General features: G+C 39.4%; 1 protein-coding gene across 1 annotated transcript in view; it reads left to right on the top strand.

The window, feature by feature from the left end:
* nell2a (neural EGFL like 2a) overlaps positions 1-23,576 on the top strand; it is a 306,967-nt gene that overhangs the window by 45,274 nt on the left and 238,117 nt on the right. Inside the window, exons 4-7 of the mRNA XM_055155733.1 lie at positions 2,018-2,191; positions 5,917-6,013; positions 20,568-20,640; positions 22,433-22,515. Coding sequence (XP_055011708.1) covers positions 2,018-2,191; positions 5,917-6,013; positions 20,568-20,640; positions 22,433-22,515 — 427 coding nt within the window. The remainder of the gene's footprint in view (positions 1-2,017; positions 2,192-5,916; positions 6,014-20,567; positions 20,641-22,432; positions 22,516-23,576) is intronic.

Raw genomic sequence — 23,576 nt, 5'->3', positions numbered from 1 at the left:
ACCGCTTCAGTGTGAACATTTTAATATATAAGTTGCAGGAAACACCCAAACCATGAAAAAAAAAGCGCTACTTATAGTCCGAAAAATATTGTATGTTTTAAATGAATGCCATACTGAGGGACATTAAAGTCAAAGCAGCATCAGCTCCATGGAGACAAACAGGCGGCATGACCCTCCAGCGTTAAAGTGACTTAGTGCCCCTTTTGACCCACCGGGTTTAAAACGTGGAGTAGTTTGTCCGTCTCTGTTGCGAATCCGGGTTAAACGCACGCGGCAGCACTTGTCATTAAGGTCAGTATGAAGTGCGCGTATGTAAATGTAAATGTAAATGTAAATGTATGTGCTGTGAGGAAGAGGATTGGATTTGAATGGTAATGTGGAGATTCAGTGTGTCAGACGTGCTCAATGTGCTCTGCTGATGTTGCACTTAAAACGCACAACCCCATTATAATGTCCGTGACCATTCAAACCTTTATATTCACCGCTTATGTGAAGAGGCGAGGGCCCCGCTGAAGCCGTGGAGGGACATCTATGAATTCATAACCCAGAAATGGACAGAAGTGGTCGAGTTTTGATGATGCAAGCAGATTCTGTATTGACAGAAGTTGCAAAAAATAACTTAATACCATGTCCTTCCTGTGTTACTGTGGAATCTTTTAACTTCCAGCAAACATCCAGTGACATTTATTTTGCACTGGTGAATCAGAGTAGTGGCATAGTCATGTAAGGTCGGGTTCATAGCTGCATATCACTAGTATTCACATGCATGGATCTTTTGGCCACCAGCACAGCTTTAGAAATGTAGATGGAAAAATTGAAGCAAGCTGGAGCACCAAAGAACAGCCAATCAGCTCTCAACCCAAAGTGTCATTTAGTGACTAACATGGTTCTCTTTTTTACAAGTTTGTAAAATTAATTAAACAGAAATGTTGTGCAGCAATGTTCTGCTTTTACAATATCCTTTCTGGAGAAAATAATTTAGAGAAAATTTACTGAAAAAAGTTGTGTGCCACCTAGTGCCTCTGCTCAGTTTCTTTTCTCTCCAGCAACTTGGTCAGGAATCAGAATACACTAGACGGTTTACAAGAACCCCAGAAGTTGTAGACCGCGCACTGGCCAATCAGCTGTGAGCTGTGAAGCCATGACGTCAAACTCACCACGTCTGTCTGTGTCCCTTTTGTGGAACAGCACAACAGTAAACAAAGCATCGAGATGGATGTAGAAGAAGACAGACATTCTGTGTTGGCAGCGATTCCGGAGATTGAGGATTTAAAGCAGGAACAAAGAGAATGTTTGGTGAATTTTATCAAGGGGAAAGAAGTTATTGTCCTTCTTCCTTTCTTCCTACAGGATTTGGTGCATTACATACGACACAACCAAACAGCAGCGATTGGTTAAATAAAAAAAGTACTCGCCTACTGTCGAGCGAACGAATCCTAATGCTGCGAGGTCACACGGTTTCCATGAAGTGAAACGGGCTGATGAATCAGACTAGTGTGCTTCAGCTTTAATAAAGGATTTTTATCTTTATCTAGTATAAAGAGACTTCAGTGTTCTCTTTGCCAAATATTTTAGAGATTGATTGACAGATATGGGCTATTCCATGGATGAAGGGTTTTTTGATACATTTCCTGAAATAAATACAGAGAGAGATCCTGCTGGATTTCCAGGCAAGAAATAATATGCAATAATGACTATAAACATTGTTTTTCTAATAACAAATGTCCTGTTTCAATACAGACCTATTAAACAATATATTCACATTATGTGCAATGTTGTCTGTACTAAATGTACTAAGTGTTCCAATAAAACGCTTCATTTAATTCCTTCCCCAAACAAAATAGGAGCTTTAAGGTCATTCATTTAAAGTGCAAATACCAGCTCCACCTGTAGGCCAATATGGGGTTCTACTGTAGACCACTTTGAAATGACACTTTTAAGGTGATTGTTTTGTAAAAGGCATCAGCGTATAGTTTCCACTGGGCGCTCACTGTCCTCTCTTTGTCCCTGTGCTTAGGTTTCTGGAGCTGGAGAGCAGCGGTCAGCGCAGTGAGGTGCGTCTTCACTACAGGACCAAAGGACAGCAGCCGCACACTGAGCTCTTCCCCTACAGCCTCGCAGACGACCAGTGGCACAAGCTGTCTATCGCCATCAGCGCCTCACACATCATACTGCACGTGGACTGCAACAGGTGAGACAGGACCAGGGCACGTGGCGGCTTCAGCGTGATCGTAGGTTTTCTCTGGGTGTTTCAGTTTCGTCCACCTCCAAGGACACTCTGGTTGGTTGGGTCACAGTAACACTCTCTGTGTGATTTTATTGTACAACTTGTGTGTATACTCACAATCAAAGAATGACTTACAACAAACATTTAATATCTGAGTCAGATCATCAGTGTGGACATGCCAGATGATGATGATGACATGTATAGACAGTGTAGGACGCTCTATGTTCAGGCAAATACTCTTATGTGTAAGTTTGGTTCTTGTACAAATGATGTAAAGTTGTTATTGTTACAAAATTGTACACAGCCCACCTCCGGACTAATTATAATAATTCCAGTTTACAAAGACTGCAGGTGCCTACAATGACACTTTACAGGTGTTTTTGAGGAGCCATGATGGACGAGTGCGACTGAGATGTTTGTTACTGCACGAGTGAACACTTTGCAAGCTGCACTAACAATTTGAACGCACAGTTTTATCTGCAGACTGAACAAATCAAACAATGAAATAATAATGTCACTCACAAATATCAGATTAAGTGCAATACAACATCAGTCCAACACGTGGAGACACTGGTATGGCTTTTTGGTCTTTTAAAACCATAAATGTTTGTTGGGTTGTGTTGTCACTGACTGTGTCTGTTTTAAAAATGGACCATGAGTCCAAATAAAGATGATGATGATGATGATGATGATGATGATGATGATGACTTACTACTAGTTAATGTTGACATCTAAACCAGATTGTGGCCTATTTAGTTCTTGTTAAATGTCTGACATCTGTGCTTTTCTCTCAACTGGATTTAATAAAGGTCTGACTTTTCGTTTCGTTCTGCTGTTGCGATGTTTCGACTAATCACATTTGAATATTCGTCATGATGTTCCACCTTTTCTGCTCCAGACTGATGCATAGAAGCCATTTTAGAATGATACAAAAATCAATGTGGCATGAAGCAGGTGAACAGAAAACATGATCTGACAATATTGCGCTAAAGCGGCTGAAAAAAACAGTGCAATAACAAATAGACAAAGAATCCACTTAGCATATGTTCTCCAGACAAACGGGTTTGTTGTGCTTGTTCAGGTGCAGCGGTAAAGGTCTGCCAGCGACATACGTGTCTTTAATCAGAGCATTCACTGAATAAAACATCACACATTACACAACTGCCCTTTAATGAAATAAGGTCATAAGGAAGTTTATATGGCACTATGTATAGTATGTATACTGGTTAGATTAGCATTCATATCATTGCACCGTATTGGATTTTACTGCAACTGCTGACACTGTTCAAAGAATTCATTAACATGTAATCAACTTTAGTCCCTTTGAAAGCACCACAACATTTAGACTTTCCTTCAGGTCCTTCAGGGCCAGTGCAGCAGATGGTGATTCAGCTTATTAAATTCACTGCACCTGTTGTTCATTTCTATAGGTTAATTAAAATGTTCCAGACTTTCTATCATGTTGTGTTTGTTAATCCGAAGAAAAGTCCTTTATTATGTACAGTAGTTCCTCTCACATATGCCAAGATTACAGAAATGTGACGGGAAAGTTGTACTGTGTAACTTGTTTAGAAGTGGATTCTCCTGTTTGTCTTATGAAGATTGATTGATTTGCCTGGAATGTTTCACAATATGGCATTATCATCTTGTATTCATTCAATTAGAGGTGTATTTATTTATTTCCAAAACTGTCCCCATGGAGGTAGGAAGGTTTAATGCCATACTGTGGAACATCCCAGGCAAAAAGCTAGATAGAGACAAAAACCTGGCATACACCCCCGCTGGAAAAGTGACTAAGGCTGCGTTCAGACTGCAGCCTGAAGTGACCCAAATCCGATTTTTTGGCTTCTATGTGACCTGTATCCGATCTTTTAATGACAGTCTGAACGGCACAGATCCATTTTTTTCAAATGTGACCCAGGCCACTTGGATATGTGCTCCTGAATCCGATACATATCCGATCTTTTGACGTGTGACTTCAGTCTGAACGGCCAAAGCGCATCCATCCGACCTACACGTCATTAACAAGCGACAAACGTCACTATTCTGCGCTGAAGCCAGGCGGAAACCGGAACTGTAAAATCACCAGGTGCTCAATGCTCGCGACCATATTTGGACAACTTCCGTAAACACAGAGCACGCTCGCTGCGGTTGACGCATGGGGTTGACGTCATCGTGTCTCCAGTGCACATGCGGGACACTTTCGGGCCATTTACTGTTCACACTGAAGTCACAGACAAGTCGCATTTAATTGGAAATGTGAACGACCTCGCAAAAACATCGGATTTCACAAAAAAATCGGAATTGAGCATTAAGCCCTGCAGTCTGAACGTAGCCATAGTGTACCTTTAACGGCACGGTGGCTGAGTGGCTAGCACTCATATCTCACAGCAAGAAGGTTCCGGGTTTGATTACTGGGTCCCCGGGCCTTTCTAATCCGTGTATCATTCGTTCATTCGTTTTTCAATATAAAAACAAAAATAAGAAAACAAAAAAACAACAGTCTTCTTCACTATTTGTCTCCAAAACCAAACGATTCGTTTTTTCAGTTTTCGATTTTGTGTTTAAATGAAGAATAGAAAAAACGGATAACGGCCGTTTCCCTTTTACGTGACTTCCGTGACTGCGATGCCGGACTTTTGCACCGCGTGTACGGACTGAATCAGGACTGATCCAGGTCCGAGACCAGACCGAGACCAGAGCAGGACTGAGACCGAGACAGATCGGGACCAGAGCGGGACCAGGGCGGACTCTGAGCTTTGACTTCGAGCTCCGGAACTGCCGTGGGCTCTGAGCCTCCGGTCTGGTCCCGGTCTGGTCCTGGTCTTGTCTCGGTCTCAGGCCCGCTCTGGTCCCGGTGTGGTCCCAGTCTCAGTAGCGCTCTGGTCCCGGTGTGGTCCCGGACCTGGTCCATTTGAACCAAAAGCTCTTAGTTCAGTTCATTTTCGTTGATGTGAAAGCGTCAATCGGATGCTTTGCACCACCTTGGAACCAGCCACGTGGTTCTTGAGTGCGGAGGACCGGAGCAGCCCGTCCAGACCTGTAGTCCACAGCGCATTCTTGCTTTCCCTGAACCGCTCGAACTGCTGGTCTCGGTCTCAGTTCCGCTCTGGTCCCGCTCTGGTCCCGGTCTGTCCCGGTCTCAGTCCTGCTCTGGTCCCGGTCTCAGTCCCGCTCTGGTCCCTTATTTTTGGTTTTATATTGAAAAACGAATGAACGAATGATACACGGATTCTTTCTGTATGGAGTTTGCATGTTTTCTCCCTGTGTCTGGATGGGTTTCCTCCAGGTCCTCCGGGTTCCCCAATCAACCCAAAAACATGCTACAGGTCTCCAGGAAGAACAGTTGATAGTCAAGGTCATTTAAATACAGTCAGTCACTGTGCCCAGGGATTACAGGGAGAAATTAGCCACAACCTGGTACAATGCATCTCCTGTTAAGGTTAATGTAAAAATAGTGCACTGTCCCTGTCTCAAATAAATAAAAAAATAAAAATAGAAATAAAATAACCTTTACTTTCTGTCCATAATTGGTTGCAATCTTTGAATTTTGTCCAAGAACCAACTAGAAAACTGCTTGTGATGCAGAATCTGAATATATAATAACAGAATAATTACACCTGGTTAATAATCTATGGTAAAAAATCATCATCTTTTCTTGTAACACTTGTACATTTTAATTTTTGCAGGATTTATGAGCGAGTGGTGGAAGCTCCTTTTATGGACATACCTGAAGACGCGGCGCTGTGGATTGGACAAAGAAATTCTGCTCATGGATTCTTCAAGGTAAAAAACAGAACAACAACCTTTGAGCGGTTTTAATCTTATCGATGCCTTTTTACATTTGTAAAGTCGTACATCAACCCTCTCACTTTGTCTCTAGCCAGTATTCATCTGGAGTCTCTCTCATTCTGTCTGTCTTTATTTTCAGTTGCGTTTAATTGCATTTAGTGGGTGTAGTGAAAAATCGGTTGTCCAAAAATCTATACCAATGATATTCATCTGTACTCAAATTACGATATACAGTATATACTATAAAGTATTGATGCTTGTCTTAGAATGGCCTTGATCTGTATCATATGTAGTACATGACCACATCATGATAGAAAATGATAATGACAAGAAGAAAATGGACTATTTTCATGTGTATCAAAATAGAGATGAGTATTGTATAAACTACCCCACTAAACCCCACTACTGGAGAATATCAACTATTTAGGCTATATTAAAAGTTCATTTAAAAACTGCATCAAATAAGGGGATTAAGATCATTTTCTTTGCATTTTTGTGGTTCATTTAATAGTCAGTTCTTGTTTTGTGCTATACTTATTTAGCCAGGGCGGCGCCACCTAGTGCCTCTGCTCAATTTCATTTCTCTCCAGCGACTAGATCAGGAATCAGAATACACTAGATGGTTTGCAAGAACCCTGGAAGTTGTAGAGCGCGCACCGGCCAATCAGCTGTGAGCTGTGAAGCCGTGACGTCAAACTTGTCGCGTCTGTCTGTGTCCCTTTTGTGGAACAGCACAACAGTAAACAAAGGCTGCGTTCAGACTGCAGCCTGAAGTGACCCAAATCCGATTTTTTGGCCTCTATGTGACCTGTATCTGATCTTTTAATGACAGTCTGAACCACACAGATCCAATTTTTTCAAATGTGACCCAGGACACTTGGATATGTGCTCCTGAAACCGATACATATCTGATCTTTTGACATGTGACTTCAGTCTGAACGGTCAAAGTGCATTCATCCGACCTACACGTTATCAACAAACCACAAACGTCACTATTCTGCTCTGAAGTAGGCAAACATTGTTAATGAACTCTGTGTCACTGAAGTGAAGCACATCACCACTCACCACTCTTGGCTCCGTCTCCACATCCACACGTTCCTTTCAACAGACGTCGCTGCCGCTGTCCCACAAAACACCACGACCAAAAACCTCGTCCTTCTCCTTCTCAATCTCCTCCTTAAAACAAGTAAGTTGTTCATGTTCTGGCTCCGGTACGAGAGGAACTTTAAAATCTCCAGGTGCTCAATGCTCACGTCCATATTTATACAACTTCTGTAAACACAGAGACGCTCACTGTGGTTGACGTCATCGTGTCTCCAGTGCACATGTGGGACACTTTCGGGCCGTTTACTGTTCACACTGGAGTCACATACAAGTCACATTTAATTGGAAATGTGAACGACCTCGCAAAAACATCAGATTTCACAAAAAAATCGGAATTGAGCATTAAGCCCTGCAGTCTGAACTAGGGATGGGCAGTCGATTAAATTTTCTTAATCGACCGTCGGAAGAATTAACGATCGATTATTGATTAATCGTTAACATTTTTATATTAAAATGATCATCATTATTATTACTATCTGCACTACTAATCTGCATAAATAAATTCAACTTTACGACATATAAACCGTAACCACTCTAGAGCCACATCAGCCGTTTGACATTATAATGTGTTTAATTCAGTTTTGTTCAAATCTCACAGAAACAAAACTTAAAACCACATCGCTAATTTGCATAAACTAAGCGAAGATAAAACTACAGCTCTTGTGTCGCTGATGCCGTCAACTTCTGTCAGATTAAAAGACATGACTCAGTGGAATACAGGTTAGTGTGACCAGATTTGTGTTTGTCAAAACCAGGACACCGTACGGGGGGAGGGAGGTGGGGACTCGTCATCCACATTGCGCGACTCTCACCTGGCAAAACTTTTTCCCACTGGACACCGAAACATATGTTCCTGCTTTGTACACTGTGCACATGGACCCCCACACGCAACGGAAAGCGTGGAATTTCTTGTACGAATCATCGTTAAATACACATTTGTGCTTCGGTACGTTGCAGACTGACCCACTGTTTGTGTCTCGCTCCTTCTGATGCAGAGACACATGCAACCTACATTCGGTTTGTCGATTAAAATGAACGTAATCGATGAAATTTTTAATGATCAATTATCGATTAATCATGCCCATCCCTAGTCTGAACGTAGCCAAAGTGACGAGATGGATGTAGACGAAGACAGACATTCTGTGTCGGCAACGATTCCCCAGATCGAGGATTTCAAGCTGGAACAAAGAGCATGTTTGGTGAATTTTATCAAGGGGAAAGACGTTATTGTCCTTCTCCCTGCTGGATTTGGTGCATTACATACGTCACGACCAAACAGCAGTGATTGGTTAAATAAAAAAAGTACCTACCTACCATCAAGTGAACGAATACTAACGCTGTGAGGTCAAAGTGATGAATCAGGCTTGATTACTTGATTACACTGTTTCTTACATTTCAAAAGCACATTTTGGCTCATCTCTGACACATGACCAGCATCTTGTCTGAATATTGTCATTGGGTTAATGCAGAATAATAATATTGAGACACTCATTTTTGTCAATATCTGGTGACTTGTGATCTCACGGCATTGATAGTGTCCTGTTTTGGTAAAATCACCCTCTGATTCTGTACACTCAAATACATTTTTCAAACTCACACCTCCCACTGGTGAGCGGCAGCAATGCTCTGAGTGAGTGACAGGTGGATTTAACCAATAGGCTCTATTCACGCTTACATCACAAACCAGGAAGACATTTGGAAAGATGCAATTACAACTTCCCGGGCCCAGTTTTCTTCATCTCCATGTCATTGTAGTGTTCTGTTATGTTCAGCTAATCAACAATTCCAACCATACCTCAGTTTTCATCATTTCCCCTCTGACACACAACTCCGAGTGCACTGGGTACAAGCGATGGGAAGAGATGAGGCGCTAAATTCAAGGTGATTCCAAAGCACAGTAAACACATATGTATGCAGTCTTCATTTTACCACTGCTCACATTTATTTCAATGGGTTTTATCACAGTCAGTTTTAATAGATCCGTGTTAGGTGAGACCATTGTTGGTAACTACACCGGAAGTTATGATCGCATCTTTCCCAACGTCTTCCTGGTTTGTGATGTAGTGTGAATAAAGCCTCTTGGATTTAAAGGTTGTATGGAGGATTTTTTTTTTGTTTGTTTCAAATTGTCAGTGAAAGTTTAAAATACCATTACAGAGACGCAGCAGCCTTGTAATTATGATGACCAAAAAAAAAAAAAGAAGAAGAATGAAAATCTACCAACTGTGGACGTAGTGAGGCCAGATAAACATCAGCCAATAGGTAATAAGGCTGCCTCATTTTCTATTGGCTGTTAGGTTGTCAATCAAACTCCCTACGTTTCTAGTGTAACTGACTCGCAGCGCGCAGGGATTATGTGGTTTATGCAGTGATTCTTAGAGGCTTTTTCAAACTGTAGCTTCCTCGCAATTCACACAAAGTTTGTTGCGACGGCGGACGAGAATCCACGACCAGTTCGCCGCAAAAGAAAGTCAGTTTTTGAGGTCGCTGAAAAAAGAAGAGAAGGGGAAAAGGAGCAAAGCCAAACTGAGGTGATTCTTGGAGATCTCTTCCAGCGATGACGCGACTGAACCAGACAAATGGTCTAAAACCTGACGCGTCGGTCGCTGAATTTTTTCTAGACAGGTCACTTCAACAGTAATTCTGAGCGTGCACTGGATGTAAACAAGTGTGATTTCTAGAGTAAAGAGGCGGGAGGAGGTGTTTCTACTGAGAGAGCTGTGGAGGAGGGAGGTGGTGTCACTCATGCACAGTGTTGGGGAGTAACAGATTACATGTACCGGAGTTACGTAATCAGAGTACAAATTATGAGTAACTGTATTCAGTTACAGTTACTGTTTCAGTGAGTGGTAATGGGATTACAGTTACTTTGTTGAATTAAATGGATTACACCACGGTATTTTCCTGTTTTCATATTTTGGGTTAAACCAGGACTAAATCAGTTCTAAAACCAGGATTAAAATCAGGACTAAAACCAGAACTAAAACCAGAACTAAACCAGGATTAAAATCAGGTCTAAAACCAGGACTAAATCAGGACTAAACCAAGACAAAAAAAACCAAAAAAAACAGGACTAAACCAGGACTAAAACCAGGACTAAAATCAGGACTAAACTAGGACTAAAACCAGGACTAAAACCAGAACTAAACCAGGACTAAACCAAGACTAAAAACCAGGACTAAACCAGGACTAAAACCAAAACTAAACCAGGACTAAAACTAACAGACTAAACCAGGACTAAAACCAGGACTAAAACCAGGACAATATCAAGTAATCCAAAGTATTCAGATTACGTTACTCACTTTAAGTAACTTACACTACACTTAGTACGTTACAAACTACATTTTGGGGTATGTAATCTGTAATCTGTAGGGGACTACATTTTTAAAGTCACCTTCCCAACACTGCACATGCACAACATTTGAAAAAGGACTGTCGCTGTATTTCTCTTTCCTTAAAAAATGCTCGATACAACCTTTAAAATGTGAAGGAAAAGCAGATGACTTTAGTAACCTAGTCAAGCCAATATAAAGGTATTCACTTTTACATGAATCCTGATCAAAACAGAATCGTAATTTCTCTTCATGAAATCATCACGGTCCTTCCTCGGCCAGCCCCGCCTCCGTGTCTTCCTGTGCCTTTGTTCCGTGTCTCGCTATGGGCGTTTTGTGTTTGTTTGCTCTTATGGTGTGCATCTTCGCCCAGTGCAATTATGCGTGAAAAGCCCACCAGGCTGATTGTAGACAAATGATTGCATTGCCCGTGGACTGTGCTCATTAAGCCGGAGTCCATTGTATTGTCAGGGAGACGTATACCCCCAGACAGGAATGTGCTCCTAAATGTCCCACCTGGGGGAGACATCTCGGTGCGGTGGCGGGATCAGCGGCCACTATAAAGGGTTCAGATCAATACGGGCCCGTCTGGTGATTGTGTGGTAATGGATGTGTGTCCGAGCTGGAGCATTAATCACTACCGAATGGCCCAAAATCACAAACGTTGCAATTATTTAGCAAATATAAAGGGTCACTGCCAACAACAAAATGCGCTCTGTCCGTCTGAGGTCTTCTTGTGTCTCAAACCTGTTACCTGTAGTCTAGACCACCTCAAACAGGTCCTAAAATGCACGATTCTTGTATTATTTTAGCGCTTTCATCGCAAAAATTAAATGTCACCACTGCCTTCTTGTCTCCATGGAGATGTAATTGCTTTCCCTGGAATGTTTCATGGTATGACATTAAACATACACATCTAGCATTTATTCATTAGTGTGTTTCTATTGCTAAAAAATTTGATAATTTCTTCTGGGAATAAGGGCGACTTAGCCTGATTCATCGAATTATCTGACCTCGCAGTATTAGGATTCGTTCGCTCGACAGCAGGCGGGTACTTTTTTTATTTAACCAGTCGCTGCTATTTGGTCGTGACGTATGTAGTGCACCTCTAACGAGCTTTTTCCAAATCCTGTAGGAAGAAGGACAATAACGTTTCTCCCCTTGATAAAATTCACCAAACATTCTCTTTGTTCTGGCTTTAAATCCTCGATCTCGGGAATCGTTGCCAACCCCGGAAGTGCGAGTTCAGGCACCAGCCAATGTTTGCCGTTTAGTGTAGTGCGATTCCTGACCTAGTCACTGGAGAGAAATGAAATTGAGCGGAGGCACTAGGTGGCGCTAGCCTGACTTGGAGCGACTTGCCACAAATCTGAATTGAAATGCATTGTATTCTGTTGCCTGCTTGTCTCTCTTGTGATGGATAGGTTTAATCTATATAGACTGTTCAATGCAATGGCATTTCTAAGGAGATAAACAGTTGGCCGACCCTCTACCAAAAATGTTACACAATGCGCCTTTAATGCTGCTGTTTAAAGAGAGCATTGCGAACAGATTTTTTAATTAAACAAAAAGAGTTGAACTAGAAATTACTTTGATTTCTTTGTCCCAACATCAACAGATTGTCTGACAGCTATTTCATAAAGAAAGCATTTCTGCTAAAGCACTGAAATATAAGCTTGTTACATTTGAAGTTGGATTCAATCTTATCTTGTCTTTGATTCATTCAGTTACAGGTGTTATTCAGAAATATTGTGGAACACTTGGATCCTTTTGTATGTAAGGCCTCTATACAGATCTGCCCTCTAACTTGACCTGCTCTGCTTTTTCCAAGATAAATTTAATGCCATACTGTGGAACATTCGTAGCCAGGCTGGCACCACCTAGTGCCTCGGCTCAATTTCATTTCTCTCCAGCGACTAGGAATCAAAATACACTAGACGGTTTGCAAAACCCCCGGAAGTGTGAGTTCGAGCACCAGCCAGTCAGCGAAGAGACATCTATTCAGTCTTGTCAACGATTCCCGAGATCGAGGATTGAAAGCCGGAAAACAAAGAGAATATTTGGTGAATTTTATCAAGGGGAAAGACGTTATTGTCCTTCTTCCTACAGGATTTGGGAAAAGTTTAATATACCAGTTAGCCCCATTAGCGACGCATTACATATGTCACAACCAAACAGCAGAGATTGGTTAAATGAAAAAAAGTACCCGTCTACCGTCGAGTGAACCAATCCTAACACTGCAAGGTCAGACAGTTTCTACAAAGTGAAACCGTCTGATGAATCAGGCTAGAACATTCCAGACAAAGTAAAACATTTTCTTGGCGACCCTCAACTGAGCACAAAAGCTACACCGTGCATCTGTCTCTTTCTTTCTGTCTTTGTCTGTATCTCTGTATCAGCCTCTCTGTCTAGCTCTATCTCTCTGCACCTCTCTCTGTGTATCTTTCTATCTCCCCATCTCTCTCCATCTCTCCCTCATTCTCATTCCCTCCTCCTCTCTCCTCTTGAGCCTGTATTGGTCTGTGAAAGGCCGTGCACTTAAAAGCTCTCCGTTTCATTAGCACACACGCACTACCTCTGGCTGTATTTACGAGCCTGTCACTTGATGAGAAAATTACCAGTGCTGATAGTAGGACTTGGGGTGTTACAACAACGCACTTCAACATTCAATTAATTCAGCCACCTTGTTCATCAGGGAGTAAATACCAGCACGTTTATTTGCACAAAACACTCATTACAAGGAGAATTCATTGAAAGAAAGATTTAGTTCTGCCACGTGCTGTAAGGCCAGACACGAGTTTGACAAAACAATAAAGACAATGAGCTCTCACTGTAATCACACACAGTCATCTGGGTTTTACACCGTGTTTAACGTTGTGTAACATGTAGGGATGTAACGATATCCACATTTCTTAGTACAATACTGTCACGATGTGCATCTCACTGTACGAAATTTATTGCAATATTCTGTAGACGCTAATAACATTGTGAATATAAAACTTTTTCCTTTAAAAATGCCTTTGGTTCTGTCTTAAATAATGACAATGATAATGAGATAATACCAGTTATTTCACTGGGTAAATTGGACTGAAAAAGAGAAAAGAATGATTACCGTATTTTATGGACAATAAACTTTCTGCGGGTTGAGCGGCTTTATAGTTTACTGAAGTCGTGCTGGGACACCCGAGTGGGTTCGTGTATGAGGCGCTCTGGATTGCAGGGCGTGCACTAGTTTTTTGATGCGGTTAGGGGCTTAAAACCGCGGCTAATCGCCCGGAAAATATGTATATATTAGTAGTTCCCTCTGTTTCTTTAGTTATTACTGCACCATAACAATGATTTTAAGCAAAGACACTTGAGATTTGATAGACTGTATACTATGACAACTTTTGCAAAGACTTTTGACAATACAATATCACAATATTTCAGTTATTGTTGCATCCCTAGTGACATGTGTTGTGTAAAACACAACAATGATTCAGAATGATTTCCAAACAGAAGTGGTTTGATCCTCTGTAGACAAGTGCAGGAGTGATTCTCTTCAGAGTGCCCTTTCATTATTACAGGCAGCAGATTTTCATTTAACTCCATATTATTTTTGGAAAATGTCTGTGTGACTCTTCTGAACAATTGTGTAAAAGTGAGTTTAGAGAGAGTCTGTTTTGGTGCTTGTTTGTGTTTAGTTTGAATGACAGTATAGCCCAGGGTGGACAGTGTTAAATCTGTGCAATTAATCGAATTTTGATCGCAGTTTCGGTTTGTGTGTCAAATCATCTCCAAACTTATATAATCAAGTTGAAATGATTAAAGCTTAATGTTTATTTAGTGCGTGTTTTTTTATATAATATATATATATATATATATATATATATATATATATATATATATATATATATATATATATATATATATATATATATATATATATATATATATATATATATATATATGTAGAAGAGCTGGATATATAGTTTATTTTGGAGACAATTATGTTTTTCTGCTTTATTTCATGTTCAAGGTATATTTTTATTTATTATTTATTTTAGGTTTTATACATCAACAAAACTGCGCATATTTGCTGCCTATATTTATTTTCAGTAAAATATAGGAACATTTTGCGTACATTATCCATGACAAAGTGTTTTCTTTTTATTTATTTATTTTTTTTTTTGAGAGAGACAGAGAATGCTGAATAAATACATCGTGTAACTAAAAAATAATCATGGTTTCAATATTGACCAAAATAACTGATTGATATAATGATTATTTTTTTCGATAATGGAGCAGCCCTGGACAGTGTTGTCTGGTGGAGGATTTGCCACCAGATTGTTTGGAGGCGTTATTGCTTTGCCTGAAATGTTCCACAATATGGCTTTAAACCTTTCTATTTCCATGGGACTGATGCAGCTAAAGCAATAAAAGCATCTGTAATTCAATATATCCAAGATCTATGCCCTGTTATGAACACGCAGGCAAAGCAATCACATCTCCATGGAGACGAGCTGGTAACAGACCCATGTACAAAATACACGCTCCATACACGAGGTAGTAAACATTTACTGTTAATGCACACGATATTTATTAAAAGTTACATTTTGGACATCCAGAGTCCTTAAACTACCCCAAAGTGCCAGAGCGCTCCCGGAGCAGTAAATAAGGCAGATGAGACAGTGCATTTTATGACTGCAAATAACCTATATTACCGAGTTTGATCGACGCCGCTGCTTTCTGCTTCAATTTGAGCACAGCGCCTGCAAAAATCAGCACGTAATTTCCGTCGCATTTGAAAATCTATGGTGGGTAAATTGAAGTGGCAAGACAATTTAAAAACAATTTCTCGTCCGCTGCACAGAAACGCAGCCTGTATAGGAAAGCAAATGCACTCAGGCTCCAAATACTACAGTTAACACAAGTGTGGCTAAAAACAGGTCTGAGCCACGACTAAAACAGCACTAAAACAAAAAACTAAACCAGGACTAAACCAAAGACAGGTCTGAGCCACGACTAAAACAAAAACTAAACCAGGACTAAACCAAAGACAGGTCTGAGCCAGGACTAAAACAAAAACTAAACCAGGACTAAACCAAAGACAGGTCTGAGCCAGGACTAAAACAAAAACTAAACCTAAAACAGGACTAAAACAAAAACTAATCCTAAAACAGGACTAAAACAAAAATTTTATCTAAAACAGGACTAAAACAAAACTAAAACTAAAAACTAAAACAGCACTAAAACAAAAACTAAACCAGGAATAAACCTACACCAGGTCTGAACCAGGACTAAAACAAAAACTAAACCTAAAACAGGACTAAAACAAAAACTAAACCTAAAACAGGACTAAAACAAAAAAACTAAACCTAAAACAGGACTAAAACAAAAACTAAACCTAAAACAGGACTAAAACAAAAACTAAAACAGGACTAAAACAAAAACTAAAACAGTACTAAAACAGGCCTAAAACAAAAACTAAAACAGGACTAAACCTAAAACAGGTCTGAACCAGGATTAAAACAGGACTAAAACTAAAACTAAAACAAGACTCAACCAAAACTTAAAACAAAAACTAAACCAGAACTAAACCAGGAGTAAACCAGGACTAAACCAAAAACTAAAACAAGACTCAACCAAAACCTAAAACAAAAACTAAACCAGAACTAAACCAGGAGTAAACCAGGACTAAACCAAAACCTAAAACAGGACTAAAACAAACAACTAACCCAGGACTAAAGGAACACCTACAACAGGTCTGAACCAGGACTAAAAAAGGACTAAAACTAAAACAAAACCAGGACTAAACCGGAACTAAACCAGGACTGAACCAGGACTAAACCAAAACTTAAACAAAAACCTAAATCGAACTAAACCAGGACTAAACCAGGACTGAACCAGGACTAAACCAAAACCTAAACCAAAAACTAAACCAGAACTAAACCAGGACTAATCCAAAACCTGATACCAAAAACTAAACTAAACCAGGACTAAACCAGAACTAAAACTAAAATTAGAACAAGAGAGAGCTAGACATGAGGTGGGGTTTTGGTTAGTGTGGTTACAGTACCTTTTAGAAATCTGGTTACTAAAAAATCTAATAATAACACTTTTTTACTATAGAGTATAATTTTCAGCACAGTGTTTGCAGTATTATTGCCATGTGCTCTTGACTCTAGTTTTGATGAAATGTCTATATTGTTCTAAAACTGTTCATGAAATTTCCAGTTTTGTACCAATTCATGTGATTTCTTTAAGTACTGATGTTCAGATTAGTACACAGTAAAATACTAGTATTATATTAAAAATGACCGTCTGTTGCTGTTTGTGACTGTGGGTGTCATGTGGGTGCAAGCCCATATGGAAAAGGTAGAGACAAATCATACACCATTTGAACATGTTTTATCTGAATCCTACAAGATTTGTATATGACAGTGAAAACACTTACAAGATCTTTGGTAAATATGTGCAGCATGAAACATATAAAACTTTGTAACCTGCAAGAGCTGAACATGACACTAATCCCACACACAATCTCCTCACAAGTGTTGGACAAAGGTCATTTTTACCACAGACTCATAGAAAAACAAGTGAATGAAGTTTGTTTCTTTAAACTTGATTACTGTGTTGTGTGTGTGTGAGAGTGAGAAAGAAAATTATCAGTATGAGTGTGTCTGTGTGTTTGTGTGTGTGTTTGCGTGTGTGTGTCTCTGTTTGCGTGTGTGTTTGCGTGTGTGTGTGTGTGTGTGTGTGTGTGTGTGTGTGTGTGTGTGTGTGTGTCGTGTGTGTGTGTGTGTGTGTGTGTGTGTGTGTGTGTGTGTGTGTGTGTGTGTGCAGCATGGGGGTAAACACAGTAATGTAAATATTGCATTACAACCTTAAAAAAACATCTTCCACTGATCTCACAGTGAACAAACATCAGGCTGTAAAAAGATTTTTACTCTGCAAAATCCTAATTGTTACAAAGTTCTATATTGACTTGTAATATTCCAAAAAGCAGCTACACACTTATGTTTTTTTCACATGACTCAACTGACAAGACGTCAAATGAGTTACTGGACTTTCACATGGTCGACCTGGGTTCAAATCCCCCTTCAGACTCTGATTGTTTTTTCTGCAACATATAAGTAAAGAATACAAACATTATATGGAACATACAAAGAAAATGTAGTTGATCATGTACATTACCTGTAAATGTCATGCAAAATGTTCACTTTATCTTTATTAGTTTTTTATAATATAGTTGTATGAGTAAATACAAAAGGGGGACACTTTCAGGAGTAAACCACACATGACACATATTAACCTTATATAAAGATTTACTACAAAGACACTGGTAAATTCTTATCTTTTTTTTCCAGTTTTTTTCCATATGGGAGGGCTTTGAGTTTTAAACCAGAACAGCATGAAACATATAATATCAGCTTCATCCAGCTCCATACCAGCTCAAATCCAGGCTCCATCTCTGACTAAACCTCAACAAGCGTGAGGGAAAAGGTTTTCATTTGAGACTTATTGAAGTAAATAGAATGTGTATCTCCTGTTTATGGCTGTCAGGAGGAAAATGCACCAGAGAAATCCACTTACAGCCAAAACTCCCACAGAGCAGCAAACGCTTTGACTGCAAGAATCCTAGTGTGTGTCCAGAAGAGGACGAATCCACATCGCACTTACCACAATTATCAAATCACAAACTCTGCAGTTTTCTATATAAAAGAATATCCTGTCTTTTAGAGAAACATTTTGTACCTTATTGTACTGTTTTCGTCTCTAGAAGCATGTTTGGAAATAGCTGGGACTCGTCTCACGTGTGGATGCTCCTGGAGATGTGAACACTGTGCTCTCTGAACACAACCTGACTTTATTCTGCACATCTCATCCCCGTTTTCTGCTGACGTGAGCAGCAGCAGAGAGCGCGTCTGGAAATTCTGCTTTAAAGTGAAAAAACAAACAACCCATAAATAAAAGAGAAAACATTTACATTTAATGAAATATAAAGACTCTACAAGTGACGAGCAGATTCATACTGAAGGAAAGATGCAACCGTAGTCTGTATTTGTAATTACTGTAGTTTTTTGGGCGCAATATCAGTAATGTTGGATTCTCTTCTTCTATTTTCAAACATAAGATGAACCTGATTATAAGGAGCATTAAGTGAAACAAACGGACGACACTTGAGACTGATCCTTAGTCCAGGCGTCCACGATCTATCGGCAGATCGTGGTGTAACTCGTCCGGTGTTGTCTCTCTGTCTTGGTGAATGTGGATTATGAATGTGAAAGTGGATGGATCATTTACGTTTGATTTTTATTTCCTACGAGGACGACTCAAATATACCGATTAATAATTAGAGGTGTAACAATGTCCAAGTCTCACGATACGATATCATCACAGTATGAACCTCATGGTACGATATTTATTGTGATATCGTGCGTATTGAGGGGAGGCTCAAGATTAGGGATGTAACAATATCAAATCTCTCTGTACAATATTTTCATGATATACATCTCAAGGTACGATATTTATTGCAATATTTTGTGGAAGTGAACAAAACTGTGAATACAGGTCCGGTCAAGCAGAAGTAAACAGCAAGGCCAAAAATTCAAGTTAATACATCTGATATAAAAATGTATTGATCAGATACATATGTACTCTAGTTTATGAAACTGTTGACCTTTTTTCTGTACCATTTTTGGTTCTAAAGTTCCATACGTTTTAAACAGACCATGTATGAAACATGGAACAAAAATTATTTCCCAAATTTCAAAGACCTGCAAATCATGTCAATAAATGGATGTATTTCATCATATCTTGTGTTATTCCATCTTTGAACTGTTGATGAAGGGACATGATTTTTCCCAAAAAATTTATTTAAAATGATAAAAATTTGCTTGGAAGGACTGACATATTTTATAGAAATAGTTTCCTTTCATTTTGAAGTAATATTAAAGTATTTGGAAGAAAAAAGCGACAAATGATGTAAAATCCTGCACCTTCTACTTGTTTGCACAATTTTCCCTCCGTTACTTTTCCCTCCGTTACCATGACCTTTCTTCATAAAAAATCTCATGAGTCAAAAAGTAAGAGGTTTTTCAACCTAATCTTGTACCATATGGTAGAAAACTATATGAAGCAAATATTCAAACCAGTTTGTTAAGGATATGGAAGTGAGAACCAAGAGTTATCACTGTTTGGATTTATTGCCCAAAAAGTGCTGCATATTTCATTCATTTAAATTTTTTGTCAACAACTTGAAAGAATATCACAGGTTTAACTTGACCCTGTTGGAGTGTAACTCTTTCCTACATTCTGATGCTTTACTTATTTCAATAGTTCCTCTAGTTTCTGAATAAGAGACATTTGAATGTCAAAAATCTGCCCGTTTCCCTCCGTTACTGCTTGACCAAACCCATATGCTACTTTTTCCTCTTAAAATGCCTTGACAAGACTTAATCCAAAGAACTAAAACTTAAAAGTGTTAGAACTGTTATTTCTTCTTGTAGTCTGCACTGAAATGGAGCAAAGGATCATGGTCTTTGTAGTTCCCTCTGTTTTTTTTTTTTTTTAAGCTATTGTTACACCATAACTCTTCATTTAAGCGAAGAGACTTGTAATTCAATATATTGTGATGATCCACGAAATTATTGTGAGAACTTTGATGATACGATACACTCACAGTGTTTCAGTTATTGTTACATCCCTAAAAATAATGTGTTTAATGCAGCTTTGCGCATATTTGTTTACGTTTTACAGAAACAAAACTTAAAACCACATGGCTCATTTGCATAAACTATAAGCTCTGAAAAAACAGTTTGGTCCTTGTGTCCTGATGTGTACAATAATCGTAATGTTCCGACAATCTATCAAGTGGTGCGGCTTTGTAGTTTACCAAAGTCGTACTAAAACATTTTGACAGATTTTTGAGCGGTTCAAGGTCAGTAAGCACAACCAGAATGAATACATAAGGCGCACTGGATAAGACGCACTGTTGATTTTTGAGAAAATTAAAGGATTGTAAGTGCGCCTTAGAAATGTGCATACGTAAATATGTAGAAGATGCTGTCAATTTTCCTGTGCACAACAGACCTAAAATAAACTAATCACTTTGCGTTTGTTTTGTCCAGGGGGTGATGCAGGACGTGGAGATCCTGGTGATGCCGCAGGGTTACATCTCCCAGTGCCCCGACCTCAACAGAAGTGAGTTTATAATCGAATATGGGTCTAAAACTGGTCTGAAGCAGGACTTAACTGGGTCAAAACAAGGACTCAGTCTAGACTCCTGCTGAAATAATGAGCTAAAGTAGTAGTGATCGTACAGGATATAGAAGTATAGCAAGCAATGTACGTGTTGTTGTGTCGTTCAGCAAGACGTTGCCTAATGTGAATGTGGGACGTGAGTGAGTTAATACATTTAAAGCTTAAAATTTAGCTAAATGTTTTCATAAATTAGAGATTTATATACAGTACTTGTTACATTTGTCTTGTGGTGTTTAGCAAGCTTTCAAACTTTCGATAATTTGTTTTAATGTCTATGGGAACAATTAATGAGAACTTTACTTTCAGAAGTGGTGGGTGGTCACTGTTTAACGCTCTAACAGCATTTAACTCTTTTCCAAGGATACGTTTTCACAGATTTTTTCCAAAGTTAATCGAAATAGTGACAATTGTAGCTTCCGGAAAAAACACAACACGAAACACGTGTAATGGAAAGATTGCGACGCTGCGACACACAGTTTTAGAAATAATGAGGAGCGGATGTATTTTATGGATAAGTTTAGAGAAAGTGACTTTTATACATTTCAAGTGATGATGAAGTTGATTATAAAGTGGAAAACAGTGAGAGTGAGGGACTTTCAGAGAGCGAAACTTACAAAGGTGAGAATGCTGCTGATGTGTCTGTGTGGAGTCCTGCGATGTCCCAACAAACTATCTGGGCTTTATACTCGATTATGAACCAAAATTGCCCTGAAATCTGGATGTTTCTCAGGCCAGTCCTTAAAATATTTCAGTCCAAGATGCAATGTATGACAGAATCGCTACAGGAACAAACATTTATGTGGAGCTCTGCACAAGAGAAAGTAACCAAGATGACAAATACTGGACACCCACTGATGGGGAAGAGTTTTATTATTATATTATTATATTATAATAATCTAAATTAGTTGAATAAGTCAAATGGAAAAAAATAATTAGGTCCACACAGGTGAACAACAGGTAAAAACAGTTGTACACTTGGCTTTACTGTATCTGGTGATATGAAATCTGTTTAAATACAGATACTGACAAAGTATATATATATATATATATATATATATATATATATATATATATATATATATATATATATATATATTATATATATATATATATATATATATATATAATTTGAATATAGTACTAAGAACATGCATATATCAGATGCTGAATGTAGTTTTTTATTTTTTTATTTTGCACCTGACCAGGTAAACTCTCATTTTCAACGAGCTGTTATAAACCTGTAAATCGCATTTAAACATCCATAAATGAAGAGTTCAGAGTCTAAAGTTTCCAGAGATACCAAATATGTCTGTGTTTCAATTAAGTTCACGAGTGTGAAAATCATTTAGAATCAGTCGTGGAAGTCTGTTTTCTTTTGTACAGTTATGCTGTATGGGGAGCTCTAGTCATACATGTATGGGTTGTTCCTTGTGGGCGTCCAAGGGGGAAAGAGTTAAACCAGCTCTAAATGTATCCATGTCATTTCAAATCAGCACTAAAGACAACTGGATACCACCAAAAGACTCCCCCCACCACTTATCCAGCACATCTGCACTATATAAGCCTTATCTTTTTCACATTATTGAGGCCACTGATGGCTTTCTATATTGGACCTGACACGTTAACACATGTAATGTAAATCCTCTTATGTTTAGCTCGGCGGCATATCTGTGGCAGACGGTTGCTTTTTCATTGCATTAAATGAAACCCTGTCCTCTGTCTCCCGTTTCAGCTTGTCCCACCTGCAACGATTTCCACGGCCTGGTGCAGAAAATCATGGAGCTGCAAGACATCCTGGCCAAAACATCCAGCAAGGTAACACAATGCAGTATGGATACTTACACTGGTTGTGTTCTACATCTGTTTACTGTCATTTCTGGACTATTGAGGGCACCTGAATATACTGCATCAGCTACATTTTAAAATTGTACATATATAGGAGAGTTTCAGCTGACGTCATTGTTATTAAAAGCCTGCGTTGCATGCTGGGAAATATTTTGATCGGAGGCAAGAAACAGGATAGCGGTCGGTCAAACACAGTGCGTAACCTCGCGTATTTATCCCCGATAATGGTAAATTCCTGCTGCATTATTGGATGCACATAGAAGCACGGAAGAAGGAAAATGTCTTTTTCATATTCCGAGTGAAAAGAACCACTAACGGTGAATTAAACGACTTTCAAACATCCACAGAGCAAACGTAGAAGATCCTAACAAACCGTGGACTCCAACAAGTTCAACAACACATCGAGACTCTTGGAGGTTTTCATCTTTTCTGCTGTGAATGGCCCAGGAGTTTCCACCAAGTCATTGTGGATATCACCAAAGTGAATATTTGTCCAGGTAGTTGGTGATTCTGACCAGAAATTTGGTTTCATTTTATCGGGGTTGAAAAGGGTGATTTGGCTCCATCGATGCTTATGACCAATTTCTGGTCAAATGGTCTTGGGTCCTCTGCCGTTAGAGTGGATAAATAACCAGGATCAATACCCTTTACATGCTTTCTCGCTCCGTCCGTCATGTTGAATTAGTGCTTATTGCCGCCGACCAAAATAATTCCCAGCATGCAACGCACGCTTTTGTCAACAATGAAACTCGCCTATAGGTCGCACCTGAATAAGCCTCAGGTGTCCATGTCTTTAAGAACGTTTTCAAGTTGGGGCCGTCTGCTTTTATCGCCTCTGAAAGTTTGTTGTGTTTTTGCGTCGAGTCAGTTCGTCACGCTGCCGTCGCCAACGTCTCACCATTGACTCACTGATGTGGAGCTCACGTGCAGCAGCTCTGTTTCCTTCTTCCACAGCCACATCAATCGACTTTATCTTAAAAGCTGCATCATCTGCATTTCTTCGTGTGTTTTCCATTAGGAGGTTTTGTGTA

This window comes from Boleophthalmus pectinirostris, unplaced genomic scaffold (assembly GCF_026225935.1).
Source record: "Boleophthalmus pectinirostris isolate CB_2022bp ecotype Guang Dong unplaced genomic scaffold, ASM2622593v1 HiC_scaffold_2, whole genome shotgun sequence".
NCBI lineage: Eukaryota > Metazoa > Chordata > Actinopteri > Gobiiformes > Gobiidae > Boleophthalmus > Boleophthalmus pectinirostris.
Note: the sequence above shows the minus strand (reverse complement) of the source record. Positions and strands in the feature narration are given on the sequence as shown.